This window comes from Equus caballus, chromosome 8, assembly GCF_041296265.1.
Source record: "Equus caballus isolate H_3958 breed thoroughbred chromosome 8, TB-T2T, whole genome shotgun sequence".
NCBI classification, from domain to species: domain Eukaryota; kingdom Metazoa; phylum Chordata; class Mammalia; order Perissodactyla; family Equidae; genus Equus; species Equus caballus.
In genome coordinates this window covers 76,946,219-76,963,446 of record NC_091691.1, presented here as the reverse complement: position 1 = coordinate 76,963,446, position 17,228 = coordinate 76,946,219, and the positions used below count along the sequence as shown (strand labels likewise).

Genomic DNA, 17,228 nt, shown 5'->3' with positions numbered 1-17,228 from the left:
TATTCTCTTGCTGTAGTTCCATGTACATGGACACAAATTGAGGTATAGGAGAGCTCATGAATAGATCAGACATTCTATTCAGCTAATATTTTTTGAGCAAAATCATAGACTCAGAGCAGTTAGAGCATTCTAGACCAATGTTCTCCACTAGAACACTGTGCTACAGTGGAATGTTCACTATCTGTATTGTCCAGTATGGCAGTCACTGGCCACATGTGGCTCTTGAGCCCTTAAAATGTGGCTAGTGTGACTGGGAAACTGAAGTTTTAATTGTGCTTAAGGTAGGGGAGGAAGACATTTCCTCTACCTGCTCTGGGTCCTTCTGGCCGGAAAACAAATCAAATTCACATGAGACAGAATAACAGTAGAAAATTAAACAAAGCTTTATACCATGTATACATGGGAGAGGCTCAGGCAAACTGAGCAACTCACCAAAATGGCGGAAGTTCTCATCTTAAATACCACCCTCAGCTAAAGACAAAGGAAGATGTTAGGAGTGGGGGGAGTCAGTTATGGGAGATTACCACACAAGTACAGTAAACGAGAGTCAGGTTATTATGCAGACTTGAGTCCCTGCCTTCCACATTGATGAGAGTTTCTAGAGCTAGAAACCCCCCTTCTTCCTGGTACACAGAGGGAGATGCCTTTACACGTGGAGATTTCCTTTACAAATGTAAATGTCTCTTAACAAAGGGTAAGTAAATTCTACTTTTCAGAGTTTCTTTCCTGTCTGCAGTTTTTAAAAGTAACCGGCCCAAAATAATCCTCATAACAAAGAGACATATCTTGGTATGGCCAATTCCAGTCCCCTACATTAACTTTAATGAATTTAATTTGAATAGACACATGTGCTACCCTATTGGAGTGTGCAGGTGTAGACCAATCCCTTTGCCTGTCCCTCTCTCTATAGTCTCAAGTGTTGTCTAGTCCCGTATGTTTGGTCGGGACCAATTGGAGAGCCTCATCTGTTCCTGGTCTCAAGGGGAAGCTGAGGTCTATTCCAGGAGGATAACTGAGCATTACTTTTGTGACGGGTGTTAACTTTCAGCCTCTTGTTCACCTCCAAAGGCCCAGTTGTTATGTAGGGAAGTCTTTTGTGCCAGAAAGTTCATGGTCCCTGATCACATCATAAACACTTAGATTTCAAATAAAGCCATGTTTGCTGTAAATGTTCGACACTAGCAGCAGTGTTAGAATCAAATTCCTGTTAAAGAAGGAAAATCTGTTCTTAAGTCTTGCCTTCCCTCGTTCCCTCTGGGTGTACACACACTAGGAAATCTATAGCTTTGAATGCTGAGCTCGCAGCTCCTACCTCTTTTCTGCTGCTCTGGGCATTTTTATTCTTTATCAATTTAACTGTAACCACTGCCACTGGCTTATTTGTGGACCGTGTTTTCACAAAATTGCATATGCGTTTCCCTCCTCCTGCTTGGAGGAGAGTCTTTTGAGGGGGAGATTCATTTGAAAATAGATGGAATGCCTGCATTTCTGCCTCAGGGTTTAATGACACTGGGCTCAGGTCCCAGTTTGCTAATCTGAAAAATGAGGGCTTGGCTAGGTGAGCTCTGTGTTTCCGCAACTGGCTGTGCGCCGTGCTGCTTACCGAGGTTGGGTGGAGATCCACGTCTGAGATGCTCCTGGTGGGGAGGGCTTCTCCCTTGGGAAGGCTTCCGAAAGACTCAGGAGGAAGATCTGGCTAGAGTCCCGCTAACACCACTAACTCCTCTGGAGATGAAGGGGGCCATCAACTGTAGAATTTAGTGGATTAAAATCAACTCTCAACACTCCATTTCCCCTTGTTTCCCCACCTTTTGGAAATTTTGTCTGCGTCTTCTTCATGATAGTCGGTTGTTTACTGGTCTCCTGTGTGGAAGAAAGTTGATATAAAAAGAGCTTTCCACAGAAAGAAAAGAGCCCTGATTGATATAAAAAAAGAAAAACCAACAACCGGAAACTATACAAAGAAGAAAATCTGACTAACAGATAACCGTTGATATTTTGTGGGGCTGTTATTCCAGACAGACTTGAATATACAGTTTTAAATAAATGGAGTCCTGTTATAGATTTTGTTCCGTAACATGCCTTTTCTTACATGCAGCAGAATGCTGTGGGTAGCTGCCTGATCGTAAATACAGGTCTACGTCATGTTTTACTTTCATATTTTTAGCTTCGGTGAGTTGATATCTTTGCTTATTTCTAACATTATCTCCTGAGGCCAAGGAAGAGTATGTTCATGAAGAATTCTGACTGGGTGTTGCCAGCTGCCCTCCAGAAAGGAGAAATCGATCTGAACCTGTAGGCGGTGCACCTGTGTGCCCACACCCCTTCCTAGTTAGGGTCTTCTCAGTTTTTATACCTTTGCTTTTCTGATGGATGATATTAATGCTAATAATCTTTTATTTGCATCTCTTTGGTTAATGGTCAAGTTGAATAGTTTTTCATATGTTCATTTGTAGTTCTTATTTTGTGGCTTATTTTCTGTGCACAATTTTCTATTGGGACGTTGGTTTTCTTTTTGATTTCTTAATTCTTTGGCTATTAAGATGATTCATTCTGTTATATAATGCAGAATCACTGTCTCCTTTTCCCATTTTACTCTTCATATCCTGTGTGTTATGATGGTTTTAAAATTCTATATTACAGTCAAATTAATGAACACATTCCTACATTGCTCTGGCTTTTGCATCATCCTTTAAAAGTACTTCCTTCCAAAACTTTTACAAATATTTGCCCACATTTTCTTAATGGTTTCGTTTTTCCTTTCTGGTTTCAATTCTCGCATTTGTTCTATCTAAAATTTATTTTGGTGTAAGAGAATAAGAGTAGAACACTTTTCATGAATGTTGCTAGCATATCTACCACTGTTATTTGAAAAATTCCTTTTACCTATTTATTTGTAATTTTAACATTATCATGAACAAGTTTTCCATATTTGCTTGCATTTATTTCTGGAGCTGCTGTTACGTTTCATTTATCTGCCTAATTTACTGCTATTACCATAGTACTTTAATTGCTGGCTTTAATAATATACCTTAAGATATGGTAGTACAAGAGCCTCTAAAAGTGGGACAGGAGAGGGCACTGATATTTACATTCTCTTAAAAATTGACTATTATCCTGGAAAATTGAGGCTATGTCCATAGAATTTCCTGAAATGCTCGTATAGATTAATAATTCTTAAACTATGATCCATAGGCCCCCTGTATCAGAACTACTTGGGGATGGTTTTAAACATTCAGATTCCTGGGCTCCACCCCAGAGCTCCTGAAATATAAATTGTGTTTGGGAAACTGTGTTTTTACAAGCTCTCAGATGAGTCTTAAGAACGCCATAAGAAACTTAACACTCAGATAAAACATGGTAAGCAGCAGCCAAGTTCCTCCTGTTTAAATGTTAAAAAAAAAAAAACACCACTACCATCTTTTTATAAATTACATGTATATGTATATATGTGTATATACATATAGTCAGTTATAAATGTATCCTGTCAATGAACTTTTTTTTGGAGGAAGATTAGTCCTGAGCTAACATTGATCAGCAGCCAATCCTCCTCTTTTTTGCTGAGGAAGATTGGCCCTGAGCTAACATCTGTGCCTATCTTCCTCTACTTTATATGTAGGATGCCTGCCACAGCATGGATTGACAAGCAGTACGTAGGTCTGCACCCGGGATCTGAACTGCCGAACCCTGGGCCGCTGAAGTGGAGTGCGTGAACTTAACTGCCGCACCACCAGGCCAGCCCCTCAATAAACATTTTTGAGTGCTTGTATAGTCCAAGTGCTATGCTAAGCATGTAAGGATAACACCTTGTGTTTGAGGTTTGACCTTATGATATATAATCATACCCCTAATTACATAAATATGTCTGTCTTATATATATATATATATATATACACATACATATATACACACACATACGTATACATACATATATATACACACATACATATACGTACACATACATATATATCTCTCTCAAGCTCTTATTGGACTTTAGGTCAAAGTAAAATTATTGCCTTGAGTAGCTTGCATTTAGGTTGTGAAAAAATACATGTACAACTTGAGAGCACTTATAGAGGGTAGCTCATTAGTTGCAAGACCATCCAAATAAAAAGTGAGTGTGTTGGTTGGTGGAGAGTAAAAAAACACCAGCATCGAATGGGGTCAACCAAGGAAGGTTTCTTAGATGGGGGAAAGAACGGTACCCCTATTGCTGCTGAAGTTAAAGACTAGTAAGTATTGTTTTCATTGAGAAGCAGTGGAACACTTTATTAAATCTGTTTGTGCTTCCTGAATTTCTCGGGTCATTCAGTCTTTCACCCTGATATACTGAGATTATGTTATCAGCAGATTTTCCACCTGGGCTGGTCTCTTACGTAGCACAGGTATTGTATTCAGTTTGCCTTTCTTTAAAATGTGTTATTTATCTTTGTCACTTATGATTGTGTTAGGATAGCGATCCCAGCCAACAAGACAGGGCATTGAATACAGGCTAAATGCCTCCTAACTCTGCCTTTTTGTGTCTGTTACTTGTATTTCTTTAGATTGTGCAATACCCCATTGATGTCCAAGGCAACCAGCTGCCCTTCTTGCGGAATCCGGATATCTTGGTGGGAGAAAATGACCTGACTGCCCTTAGCTATCTACATGAGCCCGCAGTTTTGCATAATTTAAAGGTCCGTTTCCTGGAGTCGAACCACATCTACACTTACTGTGGTAAGTGGGGGGCATCTATTGGCTACATGTGTTTGAAAGTGCTTACAATGTTCAGACTTGATGGGTTAACCTCCAACGGTTAAGAATCCTACTTTCACTCTCATTTGTAAGTACCTCTCATCTGAGACCCTGGAAAGGTTTGCAGTCAATGACTTTGACTTACTGAGGCTGCCCCACATCTCTGGGTGATGGGTGTTAATCACAGCTCAACCAGGGAGGAAGTGGGCCACACCATGCAGCCTGACTGGCTTAGGCACAGTCCTGGAGTAGATGGGAGAGCAGTAACTACATCCCGGGCCCTAGCTCTGGTGTCTGCTCTCACCACCTAGCACCACTCCTGTCAAGGTCTACTTGGCTTGGTTTTGTTTTCTGCTTGGGAAGGTGCTGCCGTTCTCTCTGACCCTCTCACTTGCCCGGTACAAACATGGTGCGTGATGATTATTTGTCGAATTCATGAGCAGATTCCAAATTTTGGTTTCTGTTTTTAGAGTATTATTAACTGGTATGGTGAAAACAAGAACCCTATTCACTGTTTGAGGGGCAAACCATTTTAGAATCTGGTTGAGGGAGGAGTCAGGGCGAGGGCTCCTTTGTGGGGGTTGTCCGGTGTGCGCCCGAGCCCTGGTCTTGTCCGGGATCACAAGTGAGGCCTCGGGATTGGGATTCTTCTCACATGATGTTCCCTTTGGTCTGCAGTCGATCATTTGGCTGCTAATTTAGCGTGAGCTTTCCTGCTGGATTCCAGGAGCTGTGAACAGCATGTTGACATCAGTGCTTCAGAGTTAGTTTCCCACAAGCTCCTTTACCCTGTTTATTTAAAAGAAACTATCAATTACCAAAGCCTTCAGTAAGTTTTTTATTTTTCCAACAAGATGAAGAAAAAACTCCCTCTTTAGGAGGAAGAGATGAATGACCATCAGCTTCACTTTTTAAAGGCATCCCTTCTAATAGAGGTCCTGGTGTTGGTACGTATTTATCCCATTGCACCGTGGCTTCAGCTTCAGCTGTTCAGAGTGACTGATGGAGCACAGAATTCTGTGTCATCAAGAAGCGCTCGTTTCTGCTCTGGAGAGGGCTGAGACGTTTTAGGAAAATGTGTGACCTCAGAGTATGATATCAAAATTTGCACTGAATGCTACATGAATGTTAGGGTTTTATGCAACTCTCTCATAACCAGTAGAACATGTGAGGCTATTTTTAAGAGAGTGTTGCAAGACATTAGCTTTATTAAGTGGAGTTTGTCAGAGTTCTGGGCCCGATTGGTCGGGCCAGGTTGTCTTTTCAGGCTGACTTCTGTCTGAAGAGGACTTGGTGGGAGTCTTTTTCCTCCTTTCGCCCTTTACTTGGAATAATTTAGTTTATTGCATTTCAGTTTTCCTATCTGTCTCTCTCTTTGGTATTTTTCTCCCTCTTAAATAGACTTTGCTTTTTAAAGCAATTTTAGATTCACAGCAAAATTGAGTGGAGGGTACAGAGATGTCCCATGTACTCCCTGCCCCGACATATGTGCAGCCTCCCCCACTATCAACATTCTGCTCAAGAATGGTACATTTGTTATGATTGATGAGCCCAGAATGACACATCATTATCACTGAAAGTCCATCATTTACATTAAGGTTCATGCTTGGAGGTATACATTTTGTGGGTTTGCACAAATGTCTAATGACATGTATCCACCCTTATGGTATCATAACAATAGTTTCACTGCCCTGAGAGTCATCCGTGCTCTGCTTATGCATCTCTCTCTCCCTGCTAACCTCTGGCAACCACTGATCTTTCATACTGTTTCCATAATTTTGCCTTTTATAGAATGTCATATGGTTGGAATCACAGTATATAGCCCTTTCAGATTGGCTTATTCCACTTAGTGATGTGCATTTAAGGTTCCTCCATGTCTTTTCAAATCTTGATAAATAATTTCTTTATAACACCAATATTCTATTGTCTGAATTTATCAGTTTATTTATCCGTTCACCTATTGAAGGACATCTTAGTTGCTTCTAAGTTTTGGCAATTGTGAATAAAGCTGCTATAAACATCCATGTGTAGGTTTTTGTGTGGATGTTTTCGGCAACTTTGTGTAAATACCAAGGAGTATGAATGCTGGGTCATATGGTAAGAGTATGTTTAGTTTTGTAAGAAACTGCCGAAGTGGCTTTACCATTTTTCATTGCCACTAGCCATGAACAAGAGCTTCCATTGCTCCATATCCTTGCCAGCATTTGGTGGTGCTGGTATTCTGGATTTCGGCCATTCTGTTAGATGTGTAGTGGTATCTCATTGGTGTGTTAATTTGCATTTCCCTAATGATAGATGACGTGGAGCATCTTTTCAGATGCTCATTTGCCATCTGTCTGTCTTCTTTGGTGAGGTGTCTGTTTAGGTCTTCATTGGTTCATTTCCTTATTGTTGAGTTTTAAGAGTTCTTTGTATATCTTGGAAAACAGTCCTTTATCAGGTATGTTTTTTGCAACTGTTTCTCCCAGTCGGTGGTTTGTCTTCTCATTCTCTTGACTGCGTCGCTTTTCAAACACCAGAAGGGAACACAATGTAGGAGATTGCCCATCTTGGCGATGACCCTTTCCATTCCTGCCTCCTCTTCCCCAAGTAACTAGAAAAGCTCACATATTTTTTACCCCATCAGTGGTTGTCTTGAGATCCAGAAAGTGCTCTTGTGTGAAAGAAAAAGGTATGGATTTCTACCTTGTCTTGAAGATTGAATTTGTATTTTGTTCTCCTTTCACATTTTCAAATATCAGTTTACCTTGCCCTCATAAAAGATCTGAAAGGTTAGAGGATTTTCTGACTCTTCATTCAACATCTATTTGTTGAGTCCATCCTTGCGATGTATCCTTTTGGGGACACAAGATGAAAAAAAAAATGATGAAATGAAGGATAACTCATGATATAATGTGATGTGAGATAATAATAAATAGCTAACGCTCAGTGCTTACTATGCAAGGTGCTGGTCTAAATGTTCTCTCTCTCTGTTAATCATTTTATCCTCAGGATAAACAGGTAAAGGCAGTTATTATACCCATTTTACAGTCCAGGAAACTGAGGCACTCAGAGGTTAAGTAATTTGCCAAAGTCACACAGTTAATAATTGGCTGAGCAAGATTTGACCTTAAAATGTGTAAATCATATTTCTTCTCTCCAATTTCTTTGTATTTTAGTTAAGATAACCCATACACCAATGAAACATTAATTGCCCCTTTCCTAGATTTTACTTAAGTTTTTAAGCCTCTAACACCCATTGGTAGAGTTACATATCCCTTTCTCTCTGATCCTGCACCACTTTGCACGTGCCTATTTTGTGAATTCGGTTTTTGAGTGTGTGTGTGTGTATGTGCTTATTCCATGCTCTGGGGTATTTGTAGGCCTGGCCTGTCATTTTTTTCCTCCACTGGAGCCTAGCACAGTGCCTGGTAAACACACAGGTACGTCTTGATTTAGTTGAGTGATTCATTATGACTCATGTTACTCTCTCATTCTTTAGTTTTGATGTAAATGAACAGGGGCCTTTAAAAACTGATGCCAGGTGGCCATCGTGCTATCAGAATCTGACTGCATCGTCTGTTTGCAGGTATCGTGCTTGTTGCCATTAATCCTTACGAACAGTTGCCAATCTATGGACAAGATGTCATCTATGCCTACAGTGGCCAAAACATGGGGGATATGGACCCCCACATCTTTGCTGTGGCAGAGGAAGCCTACAAGCAGATGGCCAGGTAAGAGTAACCGCAGCCCAGAGGTCCTCCTGGGTAGCCAGGGAGCAGAAAGGGGAATTTCTGCCTTTCTTCGCTGCTTTTGCTCAGTGGTGGAGTGGTGATTCTTCGGTTGAGGAAATGTCTTGGAAACAAAACCAGCCCGGGTTCTATTTCTTAGCACATTTCCTCATGTCGTCTTGTTCTTGTGAACCTGAACCTGGGCCTAGAGAGCAGTGGCTCCTTAGACTTGATTCATCTTTCGAGCAATGAAGTAAGTGCCTAGCATTTCATCTCTCCTTGACTTCCTTTTGGCTTTCTTTCCTCCCCTCCTGGTGTAATGAATCCGTTTTATAGCACCAGCATTCATTTTAGAGATCTCACTGAAGGCTCCCTTTCGAAGGAACCAGGATTCCTTGACAGCTTCTTGTGAGGCCCAGCATTTGGGGCAGAAATAGAAATTTCAGATTAGCAGTCATACATAGTGGTTTTGGACTTTTAGCCTGGAAGTTAGAGTTCTGTTTAGACACTTAAGTAGATCATCTCACTTTAGTTCTTTTTCTAGCTCGGAAAGATAGGTACAGGTCTGTTTCATCAGAAAATGGGCTGGGTGACTGTATTAGTGTTTTCCAGGGAAAGAGAACCAATAGGATGGGGGAAGAGTGTGTGTGTATGGAGGGTGGGGAAGTGGGTTTTTTTAAGGAGTTGGCTCATGCAGTTGTGGAGGCTTGGCGAGTCCATATCTGCAGGGTAGGCTGGCAGCCTGGAGAGCCACAGAAGAGCTGATGTTGCATTTGGAGTCTGAAGGCAGTCTGCTGTCCTAATTCTCTCTTCTTTGGGGGAGATCAATTTTTTTCCTCATAGAGCCTTCAACTGATTGGTTGAGGCCCACTCACGTTATGGAAGGCAATCTGTTTTACTTAAAGTTGACTAATTTAACATTAATCTCATCTAAAAAATAACTTCACCAGCAATATCTTGACTAGTGTTTGACCAAATATCTGGATACTGTGGTCTAGCCAAGGTACACGTAAAATTAATCATCACAGTAATGGCCTTGAGCTGTTCAGGCATAATGCAGGGGAAAGACAGTTTTACCAAAGTTTTGGTGGAAATGCATATTCCTGTTAATGTTAAATACTGGATCCTTTTAGCAAAATCTTTCTTGCCACCTCTAGAGAATGTCTTATGGAGCTAGCTGCAAACATAGGAAAGTCTTTTTAGGGGAGGGGGCTGATTAGGCTACTTTAGTGAGAGGAGAATTCCATTTAAGGTGGTCTGTGCTTCAGCGAGTCTCGGAGTATATTTTCAGCCCAATGAAAGTTTCCATGAGGGAAGGCTGTTTTGTAGGCTTCCTTACTGATTTGTAATGTTTTATTGCTGGACATGGAGATCAGTACATAAAAAGTTGGCTTCCTTAGAGATATACAGTGACCATATTCAAAGTAAGCAGTGATTGAAGAACTGAGCAATTTAATAAATAGTCTATAACCATTTTCTTTCTCCAAAATGTGGTAAGAGACTGCAGAGCTAAAATGTTTGCAACCTTTGGCCCCTGTAATGCCCTGAGAAAGACCACCTACTATATTTATCGGCTTCAGGGCTTGACAAGGAGTCACTTAGCTTGGTAACTTATTGATGCAACCTCCTGAGTATGGTTCAAGGGCAGATCATGGGCAGAAAAGAATGAGTTTTAGTGTGTTACAGCACACAGCCCCTTCACGTGTTACTGTTGGAGGTCAAGTGTGTGGCACAGTGGAGGGAGATCTGAGGTCTGGACAGGCTTTCACACCTTGAGAGAATCACTTAAGCTGAGTTTTCATTTGCTTCATGTGAAGATGACTATCCTTCCCTCCTTTGGAGGATGGTTTCTTTATGGTTCTAAAACAGAGACTGAGCATGGCTTAGTTCTGATGACTTTCTGCCAGGCTCGAAGTTCTAGTAAGTCTCTAAGGCTTGTTTTTTTCTGGATATCATTGATATTTGATTGTTTTACATCTCATTCTCCTCTCTTAGCCAGTTGCACTTAGATGTATCAGAAATTACTGCTCTTTATCAAAGACTTCTTGAGGCCCCTCTATAGCTTTGAGAATCTTCTGTCCTCCAGCTAGCTTGATCCACACCATAGATCCTCTTGACTAGATGCCTCCATTTTTCCCTTCCATGCCTGAAGCTGGGCTTTTGATTTTTCTACACTTGGATTATTTCACTTGTTTGAGTCCTCATTCCCATTCATTAGAGGGCGTCCAGGGTGGTGGTAATACCATCTTGCCTAGGTAACACATTTGATGATTAAAGGGTGTGGATGTTAAAGTTGGACCAGGAATTGCTTCCTTAAGAGTTTTCTTTAAGATTTTAAGGTTTATACTCACTTTACCCACTGAGTCTTCAGGGTGTAGCCAATTAATTTTGCTGAAATTCTTGTGTAGTTTTTGCTCATGAACGTGCATTAGAAATATAAGACCAGCACGTGTGGCCACAGGAGAGAGCTATTTTTGAATGTTCTGTTGTCAGCAGCTCAGGGTTTCTGTTATTGATCTGAGAGATGCATTAGAAACCCCAGCAGAATCTTTGTTGTGCAGGGAAAGAGGAGACCCGCTGGTCAGATGCAGGGAAGATTTTTGCTGTGTTTCCAGTATGGGCCTTCTCTGTCAACTTTGAGCGCTAGAACACATTTGTCTGACAATACTTGCCGACTATGTGTTGTGTTCTTCCTGACTCATCAGCAGTTGAAATAATTGTTATGTAATTCAAGTAGCCATGGCCTGGGACAGTGTGCTTTGAGTCTGAGCGTCTAACAACTGGGCAAAATAAAGGGGTAAGAAACTAAAGTTAATGACTTCCAGTATTTGGAGGCTATGACTCAATTGGGTCTTGGACTCAGCAATTCTTTCTCTTGATTCACTGAGGACTGGATTTTCTTTCTTAATGTTGTTCATCTGGGGACTCTTCAATTCCTCATGCTTTCAGTGGGTGAGGGAACTCTGTCAAAGCTCGAAGGAAGAAACCCAGACCTTTATCTCCATCCTGAGAGTTCTTAAAGTCTTGTTGTGCAGGAGGAAAGTAAGAGAAGAGGATTGGTTCACTGTCCCTAGCCCTGTTGAGAGTAAATGGAGATTCACAGTGAAGAAAAAGAAGGTTAAAGCAGTATAACACATCAAACTCATTAATTCTGTCCTCTGCATAAGGACCTGTAGCTGTGTGAGAAGGGAGACTGACCTCCACTGCTTGCTTCTTTCCTTCTGCCCCTCCCTCTCAGTTCGAGATCTTTTTATCTGCCTCAATTCCAGCCTCAGCTCCTACTTTAAATCATATAGGGCAAAGATTTGTGAAGTATCAGTTGTTTGATAGGCTCCTTACTGAATGAATCCTAAGAAATGTAAGACCTCTCCCCACTTCTTAAGGAGCTCACAGTCTGATTAAGAGAGAAGACTAAATAGGCCAAAAAGTCTATAACTTCAGGAAGTATAACTAGAAGCAATGTGTGGGGTTATTTGAATTGGGTTCGGAAATGAGGCTGTCACAAATGGTCAAAGAAAACTGCAGGATTTAAGCTGGATCTTGATGAATTGGTTGGATACATAGAGTGAGAAGAAGGCATCTAGGTGGGTGGAATAGAGTGATCATAATGTCAGAAGTGGAACATCAAAAGGCATGGTCACAAAACTACAATAAGGTTGCTTCATACCCACTAGGATGTCTATAATTGAAAACACATAATAAATGTTGACAAGGATGTGGAGAAATTAGCGTCCTCATACACCACTAGTGGGAATGTAAAATGGTGCAGCCACTCTGGAAAATAGTCCGGCAGTTGTTCCAAAGGTTAAACATAGTTACCTCATGATCACTCTCATATATATTCCACTCTTAGATGTATACCCAGGAGAGATGAAAACATATATTGACCCAAAACTTATACACAAATGTTTATATTAGCATTATTCACAATAGCCAAAAGGTAAAAATAACCTGAATATCCACCAACTGATGAATGGATAAACAAAATGTGCCATGTCCATACAGTGGAATATCGTTTGGCCATAAAAAGGAACAAAGTACTGATACACACTACAACATGGATGAACCTTGAAAACATAATGCTAAGTGAAAGAAGCAAGACACAAAAGACCACATGTTGTATGATTCCATTTATTTGAAATGTCCGGGATAGAGAAATCTATGGAGAGAGAAAGTAGATTAGTGGTTACCGAAGGCTCGTGGTTTGAGATGAAATGATTAGTGATTGTTAATGGGTATGGTGTTTTTTTGGGGGAAGGGGGGGGGTGAATGATGAAAATGTTCTAAAACTGATTGTTGTGATGCACAACTCTGCAGATGTACTAAAAACCATTGAATTGTATACCTTAAATGGGTGAATTGTGTATTCTGTGAATTAAATATCTCAAAAAAGCTATTGTAAACAAAAGGCATGGTCAGGGACCAGTACCCAGAAGAGTTTACCGTATGTGGTGAGTGGTCTGTAGGGCTGTTGGAGACTGTGCAGTTAGGGTGGGGCCAGACTGTGGAGGCCTGTGAAGAGGGTGAATTTTGGGGAGAAAATTGTGTTCTACTAACAGAGGCTATGAAGATGGTCAAACGAGTTCGGGAAACCCTGGATTTATCATGTGAAACATCTTCCTTTAAGGCAGGGCTTCTCCTAGCAGTTATGTTGACATGCATTCTGAGTCTCCAAGATGGGGATGCATTATGCTGGGTTTGCAAATCATGTGTAGACACAAAACTGTTTTCAATGATTATCTCAAGGGACTAATGTTCTTTACACCCCTCTTTGGGAATTGCTGGCCTAGAGCAACAGAGACATTTTAGAGCTTGTTAGATAAGGAGATAAGATGATACAAGGGATGTTCAAAGAAAAATTTTTCTGATGGACCCTATTTCATAATGATCTTTTATTCTCCATATTCCTATACCATTTCCAAGGATGAGAACACCTTGTTGTGAGAAGCTTAGATTCTTGTGGAAGTATCTTGTCTGTTGTAAACGACCTGTATACAGTGTGTGAGACCCTGCACACCATGTGATGATCTATTTCTTGTGTCACCAGCACTTTACCTGAGGGCACATGATTGGTGTTCAAGGAATAGTAGAAATAGTCAACACATTAATGCGTTTATTTCTCACAACTGTGAAGTGAGATTAGTTATTCCCACCATGCAGATAAGGATAGAGACATGAGGACTTAGAACTATTCTCCAAGGTCATGAAAATAGTACATAGGTGAAGCTCAAATTCAGACCCCATCTGTTTGCCTTACATTAGCGGCGAAGCCAGTCTACCTCCCTCAGTGGTACCTACTGACTGGCCCCAGACAGTCTTCCCAGAAAAGAGCAGACTCTAGTTCTCAGGGTACCATAAGGGGAAAAGGATAGACCTTTTCCCTTAATAGTTCAAAAGTGTCTGAAATTCCACAGTGAGACTAGCGTTTTGGTGCATTTTCTAGCTTTGCTGGTGGGAGTGGACCATCTTATTGGGCTGGCCAGGTCTGGTCTCTCTTCAAGCTGTTTGTGGTGGTTTTCTGAAAGAGTGGGGACACTGCAAAGCAAAGTTATTTGCTCAGGTAGCCAAGGTAATTGAGCACGCACTTTTCCATCAGTCCTTGCTCTGTTGCTAAGCTGTGACTAGTAGTGAAAGATGGGACTGCTATTACCTGGGAGCCCGGGGAGGGAGTGCACCTAGGCACACCTGTGGTGGATGATGGACACAGGCCCTCATGCATGGGAGTGTTCCTGGAGATGTGGGAGGAGCTCCTTGAGAGTGACTGTGCTCACTGGGTTGGAGGGTGGGAATCTAATTCATAAACCCTGCTGGGGTCTTGGGAGAGGATAGCTTGCTGGGTTTGCGCCCCACAAGCGTGAAAGGTTTGGAGAGAATTTGATGCCCTTTCAGGGTAACAGTATGAAAGTAAGTGTCCATAGTGAGAAAGGCACCCCCTCCCCCACCAAAAAAAAAAAAACCTAGAACTGCTTCACTTTGTTAAGCAGGAGGAAGAGATTTTAATGATGATGGTATGAGTGGAAGTGAGAGACTGTCCTCTGTGGCCAGTGACAACCAAAAGCAAGCACATTAGCTCTTCTCAGGGCAATGAGAAAAATTCCTGATTGTAGAAATGTGTTGGAAGGGAGAGGAAATGAGGAAGCTCTGCATTTCCATTTTTGAGGTCAAAAATAAAAAATAGAATTGACACCTTTATCTTGCCAGTCTTTGCGCTGAAATACTCCAGGATATACAAGACTGGACTGAGGACTTTTCAGGATCTCTTCAGCTGTAGACTCTGGAATTTGGATCTTTGGGAAAACAATTTTTAAAAGGAATTATACATAAGTGAACCAAATCCATACTTTGCTTTGAGATTAAGTTTTAACTAGGATGATGTCAGTTTCTTCCTTCCTTTTTGAAGTAAGGTGATTTATTATTCTGCGTTGTTGTACAGTTTGGGGCAAGTTTGGGACGTGAAGTACTCGGTGATTAGACCTGATGTTTTCAGTGAAAGAACTTCATGTTACTGCTGAGAGCAGAGCCAGGTTTTGTTTCTCTGTAAGTTGTTTGCTGTGCAGGAGTGTCCAGGCTTCAGTCCCTGGTAATGTTGTCTCCCTCACCTACTGTGTGTTGTGGACAAAGCTTTGCCCCTGTGGTTCTCAGTGTCCTCACTCTTTAAGGAGAACATTGGCCCAGTCTCAGAGAGACTTGGACTTAGTGAGAAGTCATGAGGAAGCTTGGACGCCATTGAGCACTGTAAAAATCTGGTGTGCGGATGTTAAAGCTGACAGACAGCTTCACTGACTGTTGCTTAATATAACAAATGATGGAATCACTGAGGAGGTCAGTAATTAGGGAGCAATGACTTGCTGAATTTTTACAGTGAAATCTGAAACCATGACTTCATTCAACCCTGACTTTTTGGATGAAGTTTTGTTTTCCTTCCCACTCATGATTTCAAGTTGAGACTGGTCAGGACCACGTTGCTTTAGGACAAGTATAGGAGATGCTCAAGAACACAGGAAAGGCTTTTAATTTTTTCTCAGGCATTATCTCTTATTTCTAGAACATGCCCTGAGTAGTTCCCCTCTGTTCAGAGTCTCCCTGGGATGCTCTCTTCACTGGGCTGTTCACCGGTACCTCTTCTTTCTGCTCTCCTCTGTCTCCTCTTCCAGCCCCTCCTGCCCAGCCACGCCTGTGCACACCACCTCCCTCCCCAAGGGACGCCGCAGCAGTGAGGTCTGTAGCATCGTTTTGATCCTTTATAATCTTTTATGTGCTATCATTCTTTATATTTCTACCTATCATGTTTAAAATTCTAGTTTTATCACTTGAATTTCTGAGTGTAGGGGAAAGTTAAGTGTGCAGTGAATGTGGCTAATGATGTCCCTGTGTTAAAAGAAATTGATAGTAAGTGGATGCTGTTGTCTCCTTTTAAACTTGTGAATTTAGAAAAGTATAGGACTGGACCATTCCCATTGTCTAACTTTGAGGACCCTGCAGAGGTCATGAATGTTATTAATAGTTGCTTATCTGCAGTGTATCTAACATGCTTCATGAAGATGCTTCTGTTTGCTTTCACCCGTGGGTCTGAGCTCTGTCCCGTGCAGTGGTACAGGACAGTGAGTGTTTCCTCACACATGGCAGCCCTGCTGGACCCAACATCCTGGCTCCTACAGCCATTCTGAGCATGGTTTTCAGACCCTCTCCCATTGTGGTAACCTGTGGACACCATCTGGTCTTTGTGTTGGTGGTCACTGGATGTGGTCTGCCAGATGAGGGGAAGAGTTACTGCTTATACAAAACTTCTGTTAGAGGAGCCTGTAACTGCAATGACTTTTGGCAGACATTACATATTGTTGACTTTAATAAGTTTGCAAGCTGCTAAATTCTATCCACCCCCTGCCTACATATGCACAAACATTATTTTATTACAACTTTAATGAGATTTAATTGACTGGCAATAAACTGCGCATATTTAAAGTGCAGTTACGCACCTTAAATTGGAGATACAGTTTGACACATCCTGACATGTGTACACACCCGTGAAACCACCACAATCCAGATAATGAGCATTTCTTTAACTCTCCCAAATTTTCTTCTGTTCCTTTGAAATCCACCCCTCTGCCCCCAGGTAACCACTGATCTACTTTCTGTCACTATAAATTCAAACTCCTTTTAAGATATGTTGCCCTCATTCTGCACTGCTCAATTGATTTTTCACGTGCTGAGCAGGATTCTACAGTCATCCATATTAAATTTCACCTTTTGTGCCTGTGTCCCATTATTCTAGCGAGTGTGTCTTTTTGAATCCTGATTTTTGCATCTGACCTATTAGGTCTCCCTGGTTTGATGCGTGTGCAAATTTAACAGATCGGTTTTCTCTCTTCTCATGCACTGATTAAGAAGTGTTAATATGGTTGCATTCCTATAACATGCGGGGAACGGTTCTTTCTCTAGGTACTAATAATTTAATAGAACTAAAAATTTAGTCAAGTACTTACCTGTATTTTTAAATCTTGTTAAAACCTGTGCACACTGGGTTGGTCAGGCAGGATTTTTTTCACTGTTTATGTTCAAGGAGCTGGGCTAGCACACACCGCAGTTAACACTCCAGCCTCACTGCTTCCTTCCCATCGTATTTTGCTCTGGTCAAGTTCTTTCACTTAAGACACTTCCATTTCCTCAACCGAAACAAGAGAATGTGTGTGTGTCCTTCCCTTCTCAGGTTATTGTAAGGAATAAATGGTGCCTCACACACTTGAGCCTAAGCACAGAGTCCCGCGCTGGGCACTGCCCAGTGGA

General features: G+C 41.4%; 1 protein-coding gene across 4 annotated transcripts in view; it reads left to right on the top strand.

Annotated features, from left to right (window-relative positions):
- MYO5B (myosin VB) overlaps positions 1-17,228 on the top strand; it is a 348,428-nt gene that overhangs the window by 147,504 nt on the left and 183,696 nt on the right. For 3 of the 4 annotated variants that reach the window (XM_070221084.1, XM_070221085.1, XM_070221083.1), the window contains exons 3-4: positions 4,545-4,716; positions 8,303-8,447. In XM_070221084.1, coding sequence (XP_070077185.1) covers positions 4,545-4,716; positions 8,303-8,447 — 317 coding nt within the window. Of the gene's footprint in view, positions 1-4,544; positions 4,717-8,302; positions 8,448-15,370; positions 15,663-17,228 lie in introns of those variants that run through there. The other variant, XM_070221087.1, reaches the window with a different exon arrangement.